Raw genomic sequence first — 16,946 nt, forward strand, 5'->3', positions numbered from 1 at the left:
TTTGGGGACGATGCAGAGGACAGAGCGGTGGGTTAGGGTTCAGGTTCCAGTTCGGGTGGTAGCGTCAGCCTTGGGTGGTCTGCAGCGAGCACCGTTGCAGTAGTGTTCGGAGAGAGAGGTTCCGTGGGGGCCACGTGACAGTCTGCGGCTTCCGGAAATGATGGTGACACTCAGTGCAAATCGCCGTCTTCGATGTCAGACGGCCAGAATGGAAACCCCTGCAGTCACTTCCCCGGTCTGTCATTTGTTCCGTCCCCCCCCCCTGCTGTCCTAACCCCCCGTGGACGCCGATGGAAGCTCACTGCGGCTGGTCTGTGCGAGCTGCACACAATCCCACACACACCAACAGGGCGTCCGAGTCCACGTCTCCACTGTGTTGAGGCTGCGAGCCTTCTGAGGGCGTGTCCATTGGCCCGGCTCGTGGTGAGATCAGGTTTCACAGACGTGGGCCCGTCCGTGTCGCATCCAGACTGGGCGCCGGCCTCTTCATGGACGCGCACGTAGGTTTATCTTAGTTATTATTATTATTATTATTTTAATCCTACCCCCAGGATATTTTTGCATTTATCTTCAGACAGAGTGGGAGAGAGAGAGAGAAACATCAATGTGAGAGACACACATTGACTGGTTGCCTCCCGCACGACCCCGACTGGGGTCGGGGAAGAACTGCAACCGAGGTCCGTGCCCTTGGCCGGAATCGAACCCAGGACTCCCTGGTCCGCAGGCGGACACTCTAACCGCTGAGCCAAACTGGCCAGGGCTAATTTAGGTTTGTTTTAAACAAACCGCATGGTGCTCTTAGTGAATATGCAAGACCCCATGGCGGTCACACGTCCTTCGTTGTGTGAAGGTTTGAACTGGCCGCGATAAATTGCCACTTTTACACCAAGGTTGGGAAACTACGTTTCAGCCAGTCGATCCGTCTCTCGCCGCGTAACGTTGGCCCCTTTCTCCGCATAACCGGGTCTCTCGGGAAAACCTGCCATCAGGACAACTTAATATTTGGGTTCTATTACACACTATGTGGTGGGTTTAAAAACAATTGTTTTTTCTTTACTGATTTTAGAGAGAGAGGAAGTGAGAAGGAGAGAGAGAGAAACATGGATGAGCGAGAACATGGACTGGCCGCCTCCTGCATGCCCCCCACTGGGGATCAGCCCACAACCTGGGCATGTGTCCTGACCGGGGATTGAACCGGCGACCTCTTGGTGCAGGGTTCATGCTCAACCACTGAGCCACCCCATGCCAGGCGTAGGTTTTTTTAAATGCTCACCCGAGAGTATGTTTTTATTGATTTGAGAGAGAGAGAAAAGGAGGAACATCAGTTGGCTGCCTCCCAACCGTGGCTCAAACCCACAAATTATGTAGGTGCCGCGAGCAGGAATCAAGCCGGTAGGTACCCTTTCGGCGCACAGAATGACGCTCTGACCCACCAGCCACGTCGGCCAGGGCGAGCATGTTGTGGGCTCTTAACTCTTCCTTTAAATAAAAGTCCTTTTACAAAGGCACACCCCCCGCCCCCCAACTCTGAGGTCAATACACTGAGAAGCATTAAAGTGAACTTATAATTAAAGGCCTTAGACCTTGTGTTTAAACGATGTGTCCGACCGCTCTCATGACCCGGAGAGGTGTGTGACATAAATAATAGCAGCGGGCCGGCACGCGAGGATCAAGGAAGGGCTCGAGGACCCCTCAGCGTGGGCTGCACGTCCCGGGGCGTCGTGGGCACACTGCGGTCCAACCGTGTGACCCTCTGTCGGTGGCCGTGGGCTCCAGGCTGCGCCCCTGGGTGAAGCCTGCCAACGCAGACTTCAGATCAAAGGCGTTCCTGGCTTCCGCAGACAGACTTGGGGCCTCAGAGTCCGGTGCGGTCCAGCCCAGGCCCTTGGCCGGTGCCCAGGGCTTGTCGAGTGGCCGCCACGGGCGGATGGGGCATCCATTCTGGGCTGCGGCAGGGCCCGGCTGGCTCGGTCCCTCCCATTACACCTGAACAGTCTGGAATGAGCGCTGCAGCCCCAGGATATACATGGGTTGTGTCTAATGAAAGATCATTTTCTGAAGCATTGTGGCCGCTGTTAAGATGTTCCGTGACCTGCTTTTACAAATCTGCCCAACTCTGCGAATCCAACTTTTCTTCTGGTGCATCCTGCCAACCACACGTGTCTATACAGAATTCACAGAACACGCTACTCAGTTTTCAGTGAAGACGCGTGTTGGAAAATGGGGGTACAGTAGATCCCATGAGCGGTGGAAGACACCTCCCTCAGGACTGGTCTGACGGGTGCTGCAGCATTGACTACGTCTTTCGTAATCACACGCAAGTCTCATCAAACGTAGAATAGAGCCTTACTGGGGGAAAAAGGAGCGATCTTATTTTTTTTTAATTCTTACCCGAGGACATTTTTCCATTTATTTTCAGACAGAGTAGGAGGGAGGGAGAGAGAGAGAGAGAAACATTGGTGTGAGAGAGACACATTGACTGGTTGCCTTTCGCACGACCCCGACCAGAGCTGGGGATGAACCGCAACCAAGGTACGTGCCCTTGGCCAGAATCGAACCCGGGTCTCATTGTTCCCCAGGCTGATGCTCTAACCCCTGAGCAAACTGGCCAGGGCGGGACAATCTTCTTGAAATGCCACGTACACACCGTGACATTTACTCATGTTGAGGGTACAATCCAGTGATTTGTACTGTTTGTGGAGTGGTGCAACCATCACATTTCAGGATGCTTCCGTCACCCCGACAGGCTCCTTCCGGCCTCACTTGAGAACATTAACGTAGAGTAGAGACAGCCGTTGGTCTGTGTCTTCTGTGCCTCCTCCATCACTCCTGGTTTTGCACCTCCACCCTATCAGAATGCGGTGCCACCTTGTGAACAGCTAAGGACCTTTGGACATGCCCTGCAGGAAGTGTCTTCCTCTGTTTATGGGATCTCTGTACCCCCCCCCCCCTTTTACAAGCTGCCTTTTCACTAGAAGCAGAGCAGGCCCTCCTGTGAATTCTCTGCCGACACTCCGGCCTACGCAAGTGCCAGGATGAACAGTGTGGGCGCTCCTCACCGTGCGATGATGGATTCTGAGTGTTTTTATCAGAGCAGGAAACAGGCTCACCATTTCTTCACCTTTTAACGGTAACTGGGTGTTTCAACAAATGCTGCCGTTTTATTTCACAAGAGCCCATTGATGTCTGCTATGCTCCAGAAGGGAAGGTATACCAGTTGTACGTCTTCTAGTGGTTAATGTTTTCAGAAAGCATATGGTCTCCAAAAGCATGCTCCACCCGAAGGGTAGGCAGTTATCTAGTGCGCTGGAGTTGGGAAGAGGGCCGGCCTTGATCACTCAAGACTGGGTCAAGAGGAGAAGGGCATAGTTTTCCTCCACCATGAACACCTTTGAAAACAAACGTAAAATTAAATAGGAGAAGAAAAACCACTGGACGACATGGCTTTCGTTTAGTGTAGGCGTGCTGCCTGGTACTCAAGGGCTCTAATCCCGGGTGTCACGGAAAAACCCCAATTCTTGTCATTCTCTTCTTCACGGTTATGTTTAAACGCAAAGCTGCCCTGGGGTTTGCTAGGACGGATCGGCGACTGAGCAAGCTAATTTCCTTTCAACGCATCGCGTTTCCCAACATGTATTCCTAACCCCGTAGACTACTTATTTTTATGGACACTTCTGAGTGGTTTCTGGATTGGTAACCCAGGTTCATGCTTTTTCTTTTCAAGATGAATACCATTTGTGGATATTTTTATAGTGAACCCCTAGCTTTCCCTGGGGAAAAAAAAATGTGATTATAAAATGGGTAAAATCTGTCATTTGTGCCGGCAGCAGAAAGACCAGAGGTTGGGATAATTTCTACACTTATTTCTTTCAATCCTCTGTATTGTCTTTGAGCATGGGATGTGAGAAAGAAAACTGGCTGCGACATTACAACATAAAAATTACAAATCATTTAATAGCCTAATAAATACACGTTTCTTTCTATTTTTTGCCTCGTTTAAACAAAGGGAAGTGGCAGGCCTTCAGGCGGGGGATTCTGTCCTTGGAGAAGGGTTTTCTGCCAACACTCCCAAAGCCCAGACTTCGAGTAAAAGGGGTTTCTTTGGGAGGCGAGCCAAGAAATGAGGGTGAGTGACAAGCGATGCAAGACAGAAAGGGAAGGACGCACATGGAGACTCTGTTCTCGTTCCGCTTACCCAACGGGCCCGAGCTTCTTCCCCGTGGGAGCTCAGTGGCTGCGTGCGGGCTGTTCCCGGCACATCTGTCCTGCTCGGGGACAGCTCGCTCTGGGTCCGGACAGGGCTCGGGGGTGGAGGCTGGCATTTCGAAGGTGAGCTGATGCGCCCTGAAATGGTTCAGAACAGAGTTCAGATCGGGACCCTGAGAAGGTCCGCTGTTTCCCTCAGCTCCGTATCCAGACGCCGCCGTTACAGAGCCGGTCCCATACACTGAGCTGTGCTTAAAGGAGATGTCCAAATAGGTTCACGCACGGAATTCCGCGAGGGCGTGAAAGGGGGTGCGCTGTTATTAAACATTCCTCTGGTAAGGGGTGCATTTCCAGAATATGCCAAGAACTCGTATAACTCAGCACCAGGAAGACAACCCAGCTCACAAATGGGCGAAAGACCTGCACAGGCACTTCTCCGAAGAGGACGTACAGACGGCCAGGACACATGAACGGATGCTCCGTCACTCACCACCAGACAGGTGCAAATTGAAACCGTCCTGAGGGATCACCTCACACCAGCCAGGAATGGCCATCAACAAATACTCCAACAACTGCCATTCCCCTAAAGACAAGTACCAGGGGATAGCACTTATCTGTGCAACGTCTTGAACAAAACAAGCTGTCGACCAAAAGCGCTCCGGAGTCATGGAGTAGGGAACAGACTGACCCACCTCAGAGGGACGGCGGATGGAAGGGGGGAAAGAGATACACCAAAGAACTTATATGCACATATGCTCAACCGATGGACACAGGCATTTGGTTGGGGACAGCAGAAGAGGGGTTGGAGCAGGGAGGAGTAGGTCAATGGGGGGAAAAGGGGGGACATCTGTACTACTTTCAACAATAAAAAAATTAAAAAATTTAAAACAAAGGGAAGGGAGGAGCCAGCCTCGTCTGGCCAGCTGAAGTGTCCATCAATGCGATGTGTGTACATGACCGCATGTCCGTGCACACTGAACCCTGCCCCTTGCTGCACGGTGGCCGGGGCTGTGCTTGTCCACAGCTCCTCTGGGGGGCCCCCTTCCAGTGAGCAGGACTCCGCTGTTCACGCCCCGGAAACTAGTGACTAGTTGGTGAAGTACCTGCCGTGCAGCTTCTGAGACCTCTCAGGGACGTCCGCGGGGTGGGTGTCCCCTCCTGCCGGTGATGCCTGCTTTGTAATGCAGAAAGGGACTCCGTCCCAACGGCCCAGTCTGGAAAGGAGAGAAACGTCTACATATTAAAAGCAGCTTCTATTTAGTTGGGGAGTTTGTGACTAGTTGTATCATGGCTTTTATAATTTTTTTTTTTTTTTATCCTCATCCGAGGACATTTTTCCATTTTTTGTACAGACAGAGTGGGAGGGAGAGAGAGGAAGAGAGAGAGAGGGAAACATCGATGTGAAAGGAACACATCGAGTGGCTGCCACCCGCACGACCAACCAGGGCCGGGGACACACTGCAACCAAGGTACGTGCCCTTAGCGGGAACCGAACCCGGGTCTCTCCGGACCGCAGGCCGACGCTCTAACCGCTGAGCCAAAGCGGCCAGGGCTGTATCATGGCTTTTAAAACATTATTGTGCTCGACCCTGTTCCATCCCTTCACAGATATTCCCATGATGCCTTTCACTGGGAAGTTTGACCTATGGAAAGCATCATGTAAGGAAATCCAATACATGAATCCCCAAATCAACATGCATGCTCCTAAACCAGAGACTGTTCTGCTATGCCTGGTGTGCATCTGCAAATATGCATAGGTATATATTTGTGTATGATTTTAGAAATCGTGGTATGTATTTTATGACTGTCACTTATTTATAATGGTGGCCGTCGTTACTGTCCTGTACATCCTGTGCATTGCAGGGGGTGGGGGTTCGTATTTAACCAACAGTGTTGTCTGAGAATGTGGAACAGCCTCACAGTGAGCATGGGATTTCTGCAGAGATGGGCAGGAGGGGTCCGAGACAGAGAGAGAGAGAGAGAAAGAGAGAGAGAGAGAGAGAGAGAGAGAGAGAGTTGTTGCTCCACTCATTCACACGTTCATGGGTTCATTCTTGTATGTACCCCGCCCAGGGATCAAACTCGAAACCCTGCTGCATTGCGATGACACTGTAACCAGCTGAGCTCTCCGGCCAGCCCCGCGAGATCTCTGGTCAGCGCAGTCACAGACCTGCGCGTCTCCCAGGCCGGCACGTGATTTGACTGGTCACTGGACTCCCCGTGGGCTCAGAGCCGTGTGACTGTGCCGAACCTTCCTGTGGGTCCCTTGGTCACTCTGCTTTCCACCTCCAAAGCTCAGAGGGTGAAACCCTGTCTGTCTTTTGGAAACCCCCAAGTTCCCCCAGCCTCTGCCAAACGCACCACATGCTGGGACGTACTGACGCCCCTGTTTCTCCAAGGCCGGCGTCGGCTCCCTGGGCTGAATCTCCCTGGGCGTCACCCAAACCGAGGACAAGAGGGCCCGGTGCAGTCCCCCTGTTCCAGTCGTCTTTGAAAGTGTGTTTGTCTCCGCTTCCTGAGCCGCGTTCCTGCAGATGCTGCGAAGACCACGAGGAGGTGTCCAGTGGGGCAGAAGGGTTATGAGAGGGGGGACGCACTCTGATTTAAGCCCCAGATGGAGGTGTCGGGGAGGCAGGGGTCTCGAGGTCTGGATCTGACCCTCGCACCCAACACTCCTGCACGAGTGAAGTATCCTCGGACCCTCGCTCTCCTGCTCCGTAAGATGGGAACAGAATGCCGACGTGGCATCAACCCAGTACAACCCCTGCTGGTAAAATTACAGCCACAGCGCTCAGGTCCAGGTGCAGAGAGCTCCGGTCTCTGCTTCTGAAAGGCGACATCTGGACGCTGCGACCTCTGGCCATGTCCCACACTTTGCCCGCTCTCTGTTGTTACTGGTAAAGTTTCGTTGGCACACAGGCACGGTCATTTGTACACGCACTGTCTGTGGCTGCTCTCGAGCTAGAAGGGTGGAGTGGAGGAGCTGACAGAGACGGACGCGCCTCCCCAACCCAGGGGAGCCTTGGTCACCACCAGCACGTCTCACATGTTCATCACTACTTGCAAGATCTGCCAAGAGGCCGGCTGCTGGTTCGATTCCCGGTCAGGGCACATGCCCAGGTTGTGAGCCCGATCCCCAGTGGGGGGCATGCAGGAGGCGGCCAATTGATATTCTCTCTCATCAATGTTTCTCTCTCTCCCTTTCCCTTCCTCTTTCTCTAAAATCAATAAAGTAAAATGAAATAAAATAAAATAAGACTTGCCAGATCAGCATCACCACGTGATGCACCTGGCTTATCCCTTCCCTAAAACAGCAACTACGAAATATTCTCATTTTTAACAAGGAGGCAACCAGCCATGCCTCCAGTCTATATGGTTCAGAGGCAAGCGAGAGACGTTGGAAAATCTTTCCCGTCTCTGTCCTTCCAAAGCACGCGTGATCCTGGGAGCGAACCCGGGGGCACTGTCCCTGTAGTCTCCTCCCCAGACATGCAGTGAGCTGGGGTTGGTTTGCATGTCTGCAGACGGTGTTATCATTAGAATTATTGACAGTTTTCCGGGGGGGGTTGCATCTGGGCTTACACACATCTGGAAACCATTTGTGGTGGACACCTGCTCGACCTGTGGACAAAGAGCAGGGAGGACCTCTCGCTTTACATATAGCCAGTCATCTTTGTGTGTGCGTGCGTGTGCGTGTGTGTGCGTGCGTGTGCGCGCACGCGGGTGTGTGTGCAGGAGGAGATTTGTAGCATAATAATTCCCGAACCTGGTCTCTCTCCTCACAGCTGAGCCAGCTCTGGTTTATGTGATAAACCAGAGCCAGTGAGATCACAGGAATGGATGTTATCTGCACGCCATCCGGTTTGCAGTGTGGATTTAAAAATAAAAAAGGGTTTGGGTTGGCCGATCGCTGTTGCTCGTTCTTAGGAGAGTTGAGGTTTAAAAGCGCCAGGGCCTGAGACAGAACAGTGAACCTGGGCTGCTTCTCCTTCTCAGGATTTTCCAAGGCGGTTCTGTTCCGCTTCCCTAGTTAGTGTCCGCCAGCTTGCACTGCATTTTCCCGTGTCTTACAGACGCCGATCACCTGTGGTCGGTGAAGATGTGGCTGGTTGTGCTGTGCAACTGTCCAGGAGATTCACGAGGTTGTTTACCTAGGACCCCGGTGCAGCGATCTTATTGGTCATTTGATCTGTCAATTTGAGGCTGAAGAGGGACCTTCCTGACGGCTTGTTTGCAGCTACTGGACCCGGAAGGGGCCGCTCCCTGCGCGGGCCCCGCACGCGGTCCGCACACGCACAAAGGTGCGCGTTGCGTGTCAGGCTCGGTCCTCGAGTCACCCGGTTCGTCTCTCTCCTGGGATTTCAGATCCGTCTGCACCTCCAGCTCCCGTCAACCTCCGGCTGGCCAACTCCACCAGCAACAGTGACGGCAGTGTGACCGTGACCCTGGCCTGGGATGTCCCCGAGGAGCCGGACCTCCCTGTGCATCACTACAAAGTTTTCTGGAGCTGGGTCGTCAGCAGCAAGTCCCTTGTCTCGACGAAGAAGAAGCGGAGGATGACCACGGATGGGGTAAGTGGGAGCCGAGGAAGAGGGGAGCCCGGCAACTCCAGGGGGGGGTCTGAACAGAGGTCTCTGCTCGGCCAAGACGGGGCACGCGTGAGGAAGGCTTCCCACCCCTTTGCCTTCACCCGGGACGGCCACAGAGCGGGGCCGCACCTTGGACATCGTAGGTGAGAGCTACGGAGTTTAGTCCACTCACCTGCTCGGATCCTAAAGGCAGTCACAGCTGCAGAAATAAAAGGGGCAGACACCTGCACGTCACCTGTCTGGTCATAGAAAGGATGCTGTTCAGAAAGCCCCTGACGTTCAGGTCCGTTTGTTTTGTTGATTTGAGATCCCTGCAAATCAAGTTCACGGCCTTTCTGTTGCAAGATGTTTTCACCTCGATCCAGTGAGTGGATCAGGAGAGAGAGGAGAAAAGGCATCTTCAACGATGCGGGGTGTCCCCCCAAAATGTATGCACACTAACAGCGGACTCGATTGGCGTTTCTTTCTTTTCAGATTTAACCCCTTGGAGTTTGTGTAGACATTTTGTTTTCCTCATTGATTAAAAGAACTCGGAATGCTTTGTTCTCCCGATGCCAAGACAGAAAATCTTCCCTGAACCATTTTCGGCAGTTCTGGGGTAGTGAACACTGACCACCAAATGTACCGCTTAGCCCAGAAGGAGTGATTTGGTTTCCTGTCAGTACACAGTGTTTATCATGTGGCTACAAACTTACACCAAACCTTCCCCCTGAATTTGCAAAGTTGAACTCCACACGTAGACGCTGCGGGACAGTGTTTCAGAAAGGATAGCAAGACTCTTGCGCCTTGAACCTTCCATCCTGTGCCACCTAGAATGATAAAATGTGTCTTCACATGTTGCCACTGATATTTAGCTGTGATACCATTTGGTTTCAATAATTTCATTATTGTTAATTTTTTTTATCCTCACTTGAGGACATGTTTATTGATTTAGAGAGAGAGAGAGAGAGAAACATTGATTTGAAAGAGAAACATCAACTGGTTGCCTCTCACATGTGCCCTGATCAGGGATCGAACCCAGAACCTTGGCATGTGCCCTTTCCGGAAATCAACCCACAACCTTTTGGTGCAGAGGATGATGGTCCAACCCACTGAGCCACCTGGCCACAGTTATTTGGGTTTTATTATTATTATTTTTTTAATCCTTACCCGAGGGCATTTTTCCATTTTTTATTCAGATAGAGTGGGAGGGAAAGAGAGCGGAAGAGAGAGAGAGAAACATCGACGTGAAAGGGACACATCGAGTGGCTGCCACCCACACGACCCAACCAGGGCCGGGGACAAACTGCAACCGAGGTACGTACCCTTAGCGGGAACCGAACCCATGTCTCTCTGGACCGCGCCAGACACTCTAACCGCTGAGCCAAACCGGCCAGGGCTGGGTTTTGTTTTTAAGAAACTTACTGACAGTCCGATGTGTTACGGGCTTTGCCGCAAGTGATCCTGGGTAATGCACGCTTCTCTGACGAGAGGGCAGGACGACCCCGTGCCGCGCGGTCTCAGGAATGTAACGCAGGACATGACGCGATTTGATGCTATCGGCATCAGTGACCAGGCGATTCATCAGGAACTGTGAATTTATTCCCGTGGCACACCCATTAGGTAACACGTGATCGCCAAACTTAATTGTCATTGTCAGTGGGCCCAGGTAGCACAAACCATGGCTGTGTTAGGAGTGACTCATTGTTGGATTCACAAGAGGCAAGGTGTAGGTTGGGGGAGCACTAACGTCCTCCACAGTGACGTCTGACCTGTTGAGAATTAGGATTGGAAACTGGAAAAATGCAAACGAATATGAGAAACTCCGGCATTTCCTTCCTGGGGCTCCATGGCTTCTCGTTGCCTAGGCGACCACGCTGTTATCCTCGGTAACGCGAGCGCTCTTTCCGAAGGGAGTTTCGTTCTGCCCGTTTGAAGGTCATCCTGTAGGGAGAGTTAGGAAGCCTGACCCGAGAAACCGGGGTTGGTAGGGTTTGCCATCGCGTAAAAAGCGAAGAGAACTTGGGTGAGCATTTGATATTAACAAATCTGATGACAGAAAAAAATGTGAAGCATTTTCCTATAATACTCGGTGGAAGTTTACTCATAGATCTGACCTAAATATCAAAGAAATACAGTGGCCCTGGCCGGTTTGGCTCAGTGGTTAGAGAGTCGGCCCATGGACCCGTGAGTCGTGGGTTCGATTCCGGTCAAGGGCATGTACCTCGGTTGCTGTTTGTCCCTGGCCCTGGTTGGGGTTGTGCAGGAGGCAGCCATTCAATGTGTCTCTCTCACATCGATGTTTCTCTCTCTCTTTCTTCTTCTTCTTCTTCTTCTTCTTCTTCTTCTTCTTCTTCTTCTTCTTCTCCTTCTCCTTCTCCTTCTCCTTCTCCTTCTCCTTCTCCTTCTTCTTCTTCTTCTTCCTCCTCCTCCACCTCCTCCTCCTCCTCCTCCTCCCACTCCATCTGAACAAAAATGGGAGAAAAAATGTCCTTGGGTGAGGATTGAAGAAAAAAAAAAGAAATACAGTGAATCCCATTTATAAATGCCCCAGGGAGGTGCCAGTATGAGGCTCAGATAGTTTGTTTCAAACACCCGCCTCTTCTCTGAGGTGGTCTCTCCAAAGGGGCAGGGGCAGAACCCCTCCTTCCTATGCTACCCGAAGGACTGGGAACACCACCTCAAAAACACATGTTGTGGCCTTCGTAGGAACCGTATTTTGCCCCCTAGTTAAGCTGGATTTCCAGATCTTACCGATGAAGACGAGGTCGAGTTGAGAGAGTGCAAGACGAGCGTCAGGAGAGCTCGGTCCGCTCACGGGGCCGGGCGCTGGGTTCTGCACGGGCGGGGAGGCAGGACGGCGTGCGACGGAGCCGGTGCGCCCTGTCTTCACAGTCTCAGAACTCCGTGGTCCTGGAGCGGCTGCAGCCGGACAGCAACTACAGCGTGGAGCTGCAGGCCATCGCGTACTGGGGACAGGTGCGCCTCAAGAGTGCCAAGGTCGCCCTGCACTTCACCGCCACGCACCCCGCCCGTGACCGTAAGTGCCTTCCGGGTCCAGCAGAGACCTGCCCACCTGCGGGCCCCAGCGCAGGGAGAGCATGTCTGGGGTCTCCCTGGGGTCCGTTTTACCCCCCAAGCCTGTAACTGTGTCTTTCACTGGCGATGTGTGCGACAGGTTTGTCTTAGAATTGTGTCTCCTCCTTCCGATGTCGTCTGTGCCGTAGTTTGGTGTCATGATCGAAACCTAACAAGAAGATGTCCTGTCTCTCTGGCCAATGTTTAGATGGACAGGATTAGGGTCCCGGGCACATGCGCACTGTTTTCCAGGGAGAACCCCCACAGGTGAGCTGTGATAAGCCGCCGCGTCCCTCCGCACAGGGTGACGCCCACCTGGGTGGTTTGACAGCGCTCGTGTGCAGGGTGGCAGAGGCCACCAAGTCCCTGCATGGTGACTCCGTCCTGCCTGTCCTGACTCCCCGCGTGCCCAGTCCCTCTAGACTAGTGTGTTTCCCCGGACGTGAGCAGAGCCGGCGGGAGCGTTATGTGCGCTCGTGTCTGAGCCAACGTTTCCGAGACGTTCCTGGTGCTGTGCGGAGGCGGGCCGGGGATGGGTCCCCGTGCCACGAGGGGGCTCTGCCAGGTTTCTGGAAAGGGGCGGGTTAAAAGGGGGGCACTGGTGTCAGGCTGCGGGGATGTGGGTCCCAGGCTGGCAGAGCCCAGTGCCTGCGGCTTCAGAAGGGGAAGAGGAGTGTGTTAGCACCTGGATGGGGCTTGGGGGCTCGGGCCCTGGTGCAGCCAGACCCAGTCATGCTCGTAATTACCACCTGCCGCCTGGGAACACACGGGGCCCAGGATGCTGCGAAGGTCCCTGAGACAGCTGCCACCTGCCTGAAAGCAGCCCTTGGGGGATTCGGTGGTCCGAAAAGTGTACGGTTTCTATGCACACCGTATTTAGGTTCTGTTACACTACGCATATTCCAGTTTTTCTGCGTGCAGGACCGCTCTTACCTGGGGAATCTCACGGACACGTGTCCGTGTTCGGTCACATCACCGATGCTTTTAAAGCCAGGCGTCTGTCTGTCAGCCATCAGCGTGAAATGTACGCCGAGGACGTGTGACGCTGCTCGGCGGACGGGTGTCTGCTGTTACGGACGCCCGGACGGACCTTGCGTGCCCATTGCCTGTACAGACCGTGAGACGGTGTGTGCATTCTGCAATACATGTGTGCCCTGTGTTTACATGCGCACATGTGTGCATGCATGTACACATTCAGCCATGTGCAAACTCACACGCACACACACGCTCGCGGGTATCCCTAGTGTAATGTACCCGGAACTCTCGATTTCCCTCTCACATCTGTTCTCTCCCAGGGGCTCACCATGCGCCCTTGGGTCCCCCCAGAGATGGGAAGGGCCTCTCCCACCCCTCGCTCCCTCCCTCTGCTCCGTCCAAGTCTCAGCAAGTCCTCTCCTCTCCGGTTTCCATTTCGGGGTGGGCTGTGCAGTTTTTCCCTTCGCAGGACATGGTCACCTCTTTCCAGCAAAATGGAAACAATCTCCCAACTCGCCTTTCTGATGCTGCTCTTTGTCCGATGCCCGTTCTGTACTGATGGTCCTTCGGGAAATAGGGCCTGTCTGGGGGACTTCTCCCTCTTCCGAGTTCCGCTCACCAGATGCCCCGTCTTCGTGTCCCTCTGCCTTGTCCCCAGCTCCCCGCCCTCTCTGCTGTCCCCCACCTGCCCGCTTCCTCGCCCGACCAAGACCCTTGTGTGGCACCCAGACCTCGGACAGCCCCTGCTGGTGGGCATCTCATCTGCCGTGTAATACGGTTGCCTTCTGCTCTCCTGCTGCTTCTACCAGCAAACCGCCTTCCTTCCCACAGCCGGGACGAGGGGACAGAGTGCCACCTCAGCTTGCTGAGGGACCGTCCCCCTCCAAGTCCTGGTCTGGCCTGCAGTAGGTCTCCCCGGGCCGGGGGTCTGAGCAGCCCGTCGACGGCCGTCTTTCACCCTCGCCCGGGGCATCCGCACGCGGCCCCGTAGCCTGCTGCCACCTCTCGTCCTCTCTCGGGCATGACGACGGACCTGGGTGTCCCTCTGACCACCGGGTGCACAAGGGCGTGGATTCCTCCGCTCAGGGCCCACACAGGGGCCCACGATCCACCTGAGCCCTTCCTGGGCCTCCTCGGTCCTCAAGGATCTAAAGCCTTCCTCTTGCATGTGGGAGACTCCACAGGTGGGGAGCACCCCCTGTCCCCCCATCCTGGAAAGCCACATCCACGGAACTGAATCGCGTCTGGGCGCGCGAACACGCACGTTCTCCCTGGGAGCCTGTGTGCTCTGGAAGCCGGTGCGTGGTCCACGGTCCTCCCCCAACCTGTGGGCAGCCCCTGTCTCCTCCCCTCCTGCGGCCTCAGCCAACTGCTCTGCGTCACGCAGGCCGGTCTCAGGGCTCAGGTCCCATTCAGAACGCGTGCTGCAAGAGACACGTGTTACCCAGCGATGCAGATGCGCTGGGTACCCTCCCCAGGACCGCGTTCTGGGCACGAGCTCATTTACTCCCCGGGCCTCCAGTGGCACCTGTTGTCTGAAGTGTGTGTGGGGCAGGGGCGCCGCTGGTAGGGCTGAGCCCCTCCTGTCCCCGGTCAGATCCCCCATCTTCTGCAGGTGAGAACTGGACACTCGGCTGCTATGGCAACCGCGTGCCGGCGAGGGTCTGAAAAACCCTTCACACGCCCACTGCACTGGGTGAAGAACCCTCACGCCCATAGCTGTTTCTCAGTGTGCAAACATTTACGCGGAGTGTTGAAACGAAAACATTCTAACTATGAGTCTAATGGACGCGGCCACTTTCTTCCCGAGGGACCCCTGGGGGATGAGTCAGCAGCGTGGGCGTCAGGAAAGCACCCTCGGAGCACCCCGCCTGCCGGCCCCCGACGCCCTGCCTCGCCCCCGTCGGTGCCCTCCCCCCACTCCTGCCCAGCGTCCCTCTCCCGTCCCCCACCCCAAGAAGGTGGCCCTCTCGGCTGCCTTAGAGAAATGTCCGTAGCACACTTCTTAGCAGAGTGGGGTGGGCACCGCCGCACCTGCGGTCTCTCCAAGGGCCACTTGGAATTCAGAAAGCAGAACAGTCTCGTGCCAGAGGGCAGACTTTCTAAGTGCGCAACCTCGAGAATCGGGGGGTGGGCCGAGGGGAGGCCGGGGTCTTGTCGATCCCTTATTCTTATCCCGTGTCAAGTGCCACCGGCCCTCTGAAAGGAGGAGGGGGTGGTGACAGAACATGAAGGTGGTATGAGATGGCCCTGGGTGAGGTCCCGCCTTTTTGTTACTTCTTCAGCTGGGAGGAACTGGACTCGAGCCTTCCTGTGGCGGAGTCGTACGGCGTGTGTCTTTCCCATGCGCGGGGCAGCCCCTCTCCTTGGGGGTCTGCAAACGGTGGCCTACGGGCCAGGTCCAGCCCCGATCGTCTGCCTCCATCAGTCCGTTTTATTGGTGCATGGCACGGTGTCTGGTGGCTGCTTTTATGGGGTGATGATAGCGGAGGTGCTGGGGGGACGTGAGACCCACAGACCAGGACTCTTCACGCCCATCCTTGGCTGGAGGGTGTGCCGAGCCGGTTCTCTCCCGGACGACGGCTGCGACTCCAATCCAGGGGTGTCAGGGGTCACCGTGTAACTCAGAGACCACCAGGGGCCACCAGAACACAGGTGTATTGCCTTTGCTGCCACAGGGGAAGGTGCCCGAGGCCAAGATGCTTGGATCATGGCAAAGGGCCTCTGGGCGGACATAACTCAGCAGCCCAGATGCACCTCGGGGACAGCGCTGGAGACATCAGCCCACAAATGCTCCGTCCGTGTCACCCCGTACGCACGTATGGAGCACCTGCTCCGTGGGGGGCGCTGAGCGGGCCGTGGGAATCCACGCGACATGCAAGTGAAGTCTTCCGCTGGTGGTTGGAAGAACAAACTACAGGGGGGATAGTGACGTACAACTGGGACGATGCAGATGGGTTTCTTTCCGTTGACCTGGGGGTCATCGGCTAGAAGAACTTGCAGTTTTCCAGGACAGAGAGGGTGGGACCCGCAGGAGGAAGTGCGCTGGAAGGTTGAGCTGAAACAGTCGAAACGTAGTTACCAAGGAGCCCAACCGATCTGAGGAGTTAAGACTGTGACAGTGGCAAAGAGGTAGCTACACTGAAACAGCTGAAGCAGGTGACACATAGTTACCAAGGAGCCCCTCCGATCCTAGGCATTAGGACTGTCACAGTGGCAAAGAAGTAGCTACATTGAAACAGCAAAATCTAGAGAACAGCAAAAGCGAAGCAAGTGCAGAAAGTTTGAAATACAGTGTGCATTTCATCACTGGTTTAAAGGAATATTTCGTGGTGACTTCTCTGATGGCAGCCTCCCCGTGTTCCCTTGCAGCGGGGTACTGAAGGCTCGGGAGCACTGTGGATCGGCCTTATAGTACCCTTGCTTTGCAGTGAGTCACTGCACACAGTTCCAGCAGACCCAGAAAAATTCACCTTAAATGTAGTAACCACGCCCACATGTTCTCATCTTGTCTTTTTAAAGTGTCCCTCGTCATATGGAAACAAGTCTGCAGTGCATTCTCGTAAGTCCTGTCCTGGGGAAGTCTTTGGTTGCTTTTCCGAAGAAGAGGCCACAGTGGCCCCTGAGACATAGGCAGGTCCTTCCGTCCAGTGCTGCGCCCCCAGCCCACGGTCCCGCCGCGGCCCGCGTACCCACCTGGCACACTGGGGCTCAGCCTCCCTCTGATAGAAGCTGACTGTCTGCAGCCCCAGCTGGGTGCCTAGCTCCGAGGAAGTCCTCGCTGAATGTTTACAGAATGAACGAACGAATGAACAGATGGATGGATGGATGGATGGATGGATGGGTGGGTGGGTGGATGGATGGGTGGGTGGGTGGGTGGATGGATGGATGGGTAGGTGGGTGGATGGATGGATGGGTGGGTGGGTGGATGGATCGCTGGCATTGCATTGCATTTCCCAAATGTTTTATCCACTCGTCTATTGATGGTCACTTGGTCGCTCCCACATCTCGGCGGTTGCACATAACATTGCCAGGAATGTAGGGGTGCAGAGATCTTTTTAAATTTGTGTTTTGGATTTCTTTGGATTAATGCCCAGAGATGGAATTGCTGGGTCATAA

General features: G+C 54.5%; 1 protein-coding gene across 1 annotated transcript in view; it reads left to right on the top strand.

Annotated features, from left to right (window-relative positions):
- ANOS1 (anosmin 1) overlaps positions 1–16,946 on the top strand; it is a 163,637-nt gene that overhangs the window by 135,125 nt on the left and 11,566 nt on the right. Inside the window, exons 7-8 of the mRNA XM_036271760.1 lie at positions 8,572–8,777; positions 11,670–11,814. Of these exons, the coding sequence (XP_036127653.1) occupies positions 8,572–8,777; positions 11,670–11,814 (351 nt within the window). The remainder of the gene's footprint in view (positions 1–8,571; positions 8,778–11,669; positions 11,815–16,946) is intronic.

The sequence above is a fragment of the Molossus molossus genome, unplaced genomic scaffold (assembly GCF_014108415.1).
Source record: "Molossus molossus isolate mMolMol1 unplaced genomic scaffold, mMolMol1.p scaffold_m16_p_2, whole genome shotgun sequence".
In the NCBI taxonomy this organism is placed as follows: domain Eukaryota; kingdom Metazoa; phylum Chordata; class Mammalia; order Chiroptera; family Molossidae; genus Molossus; species Molossus molossus.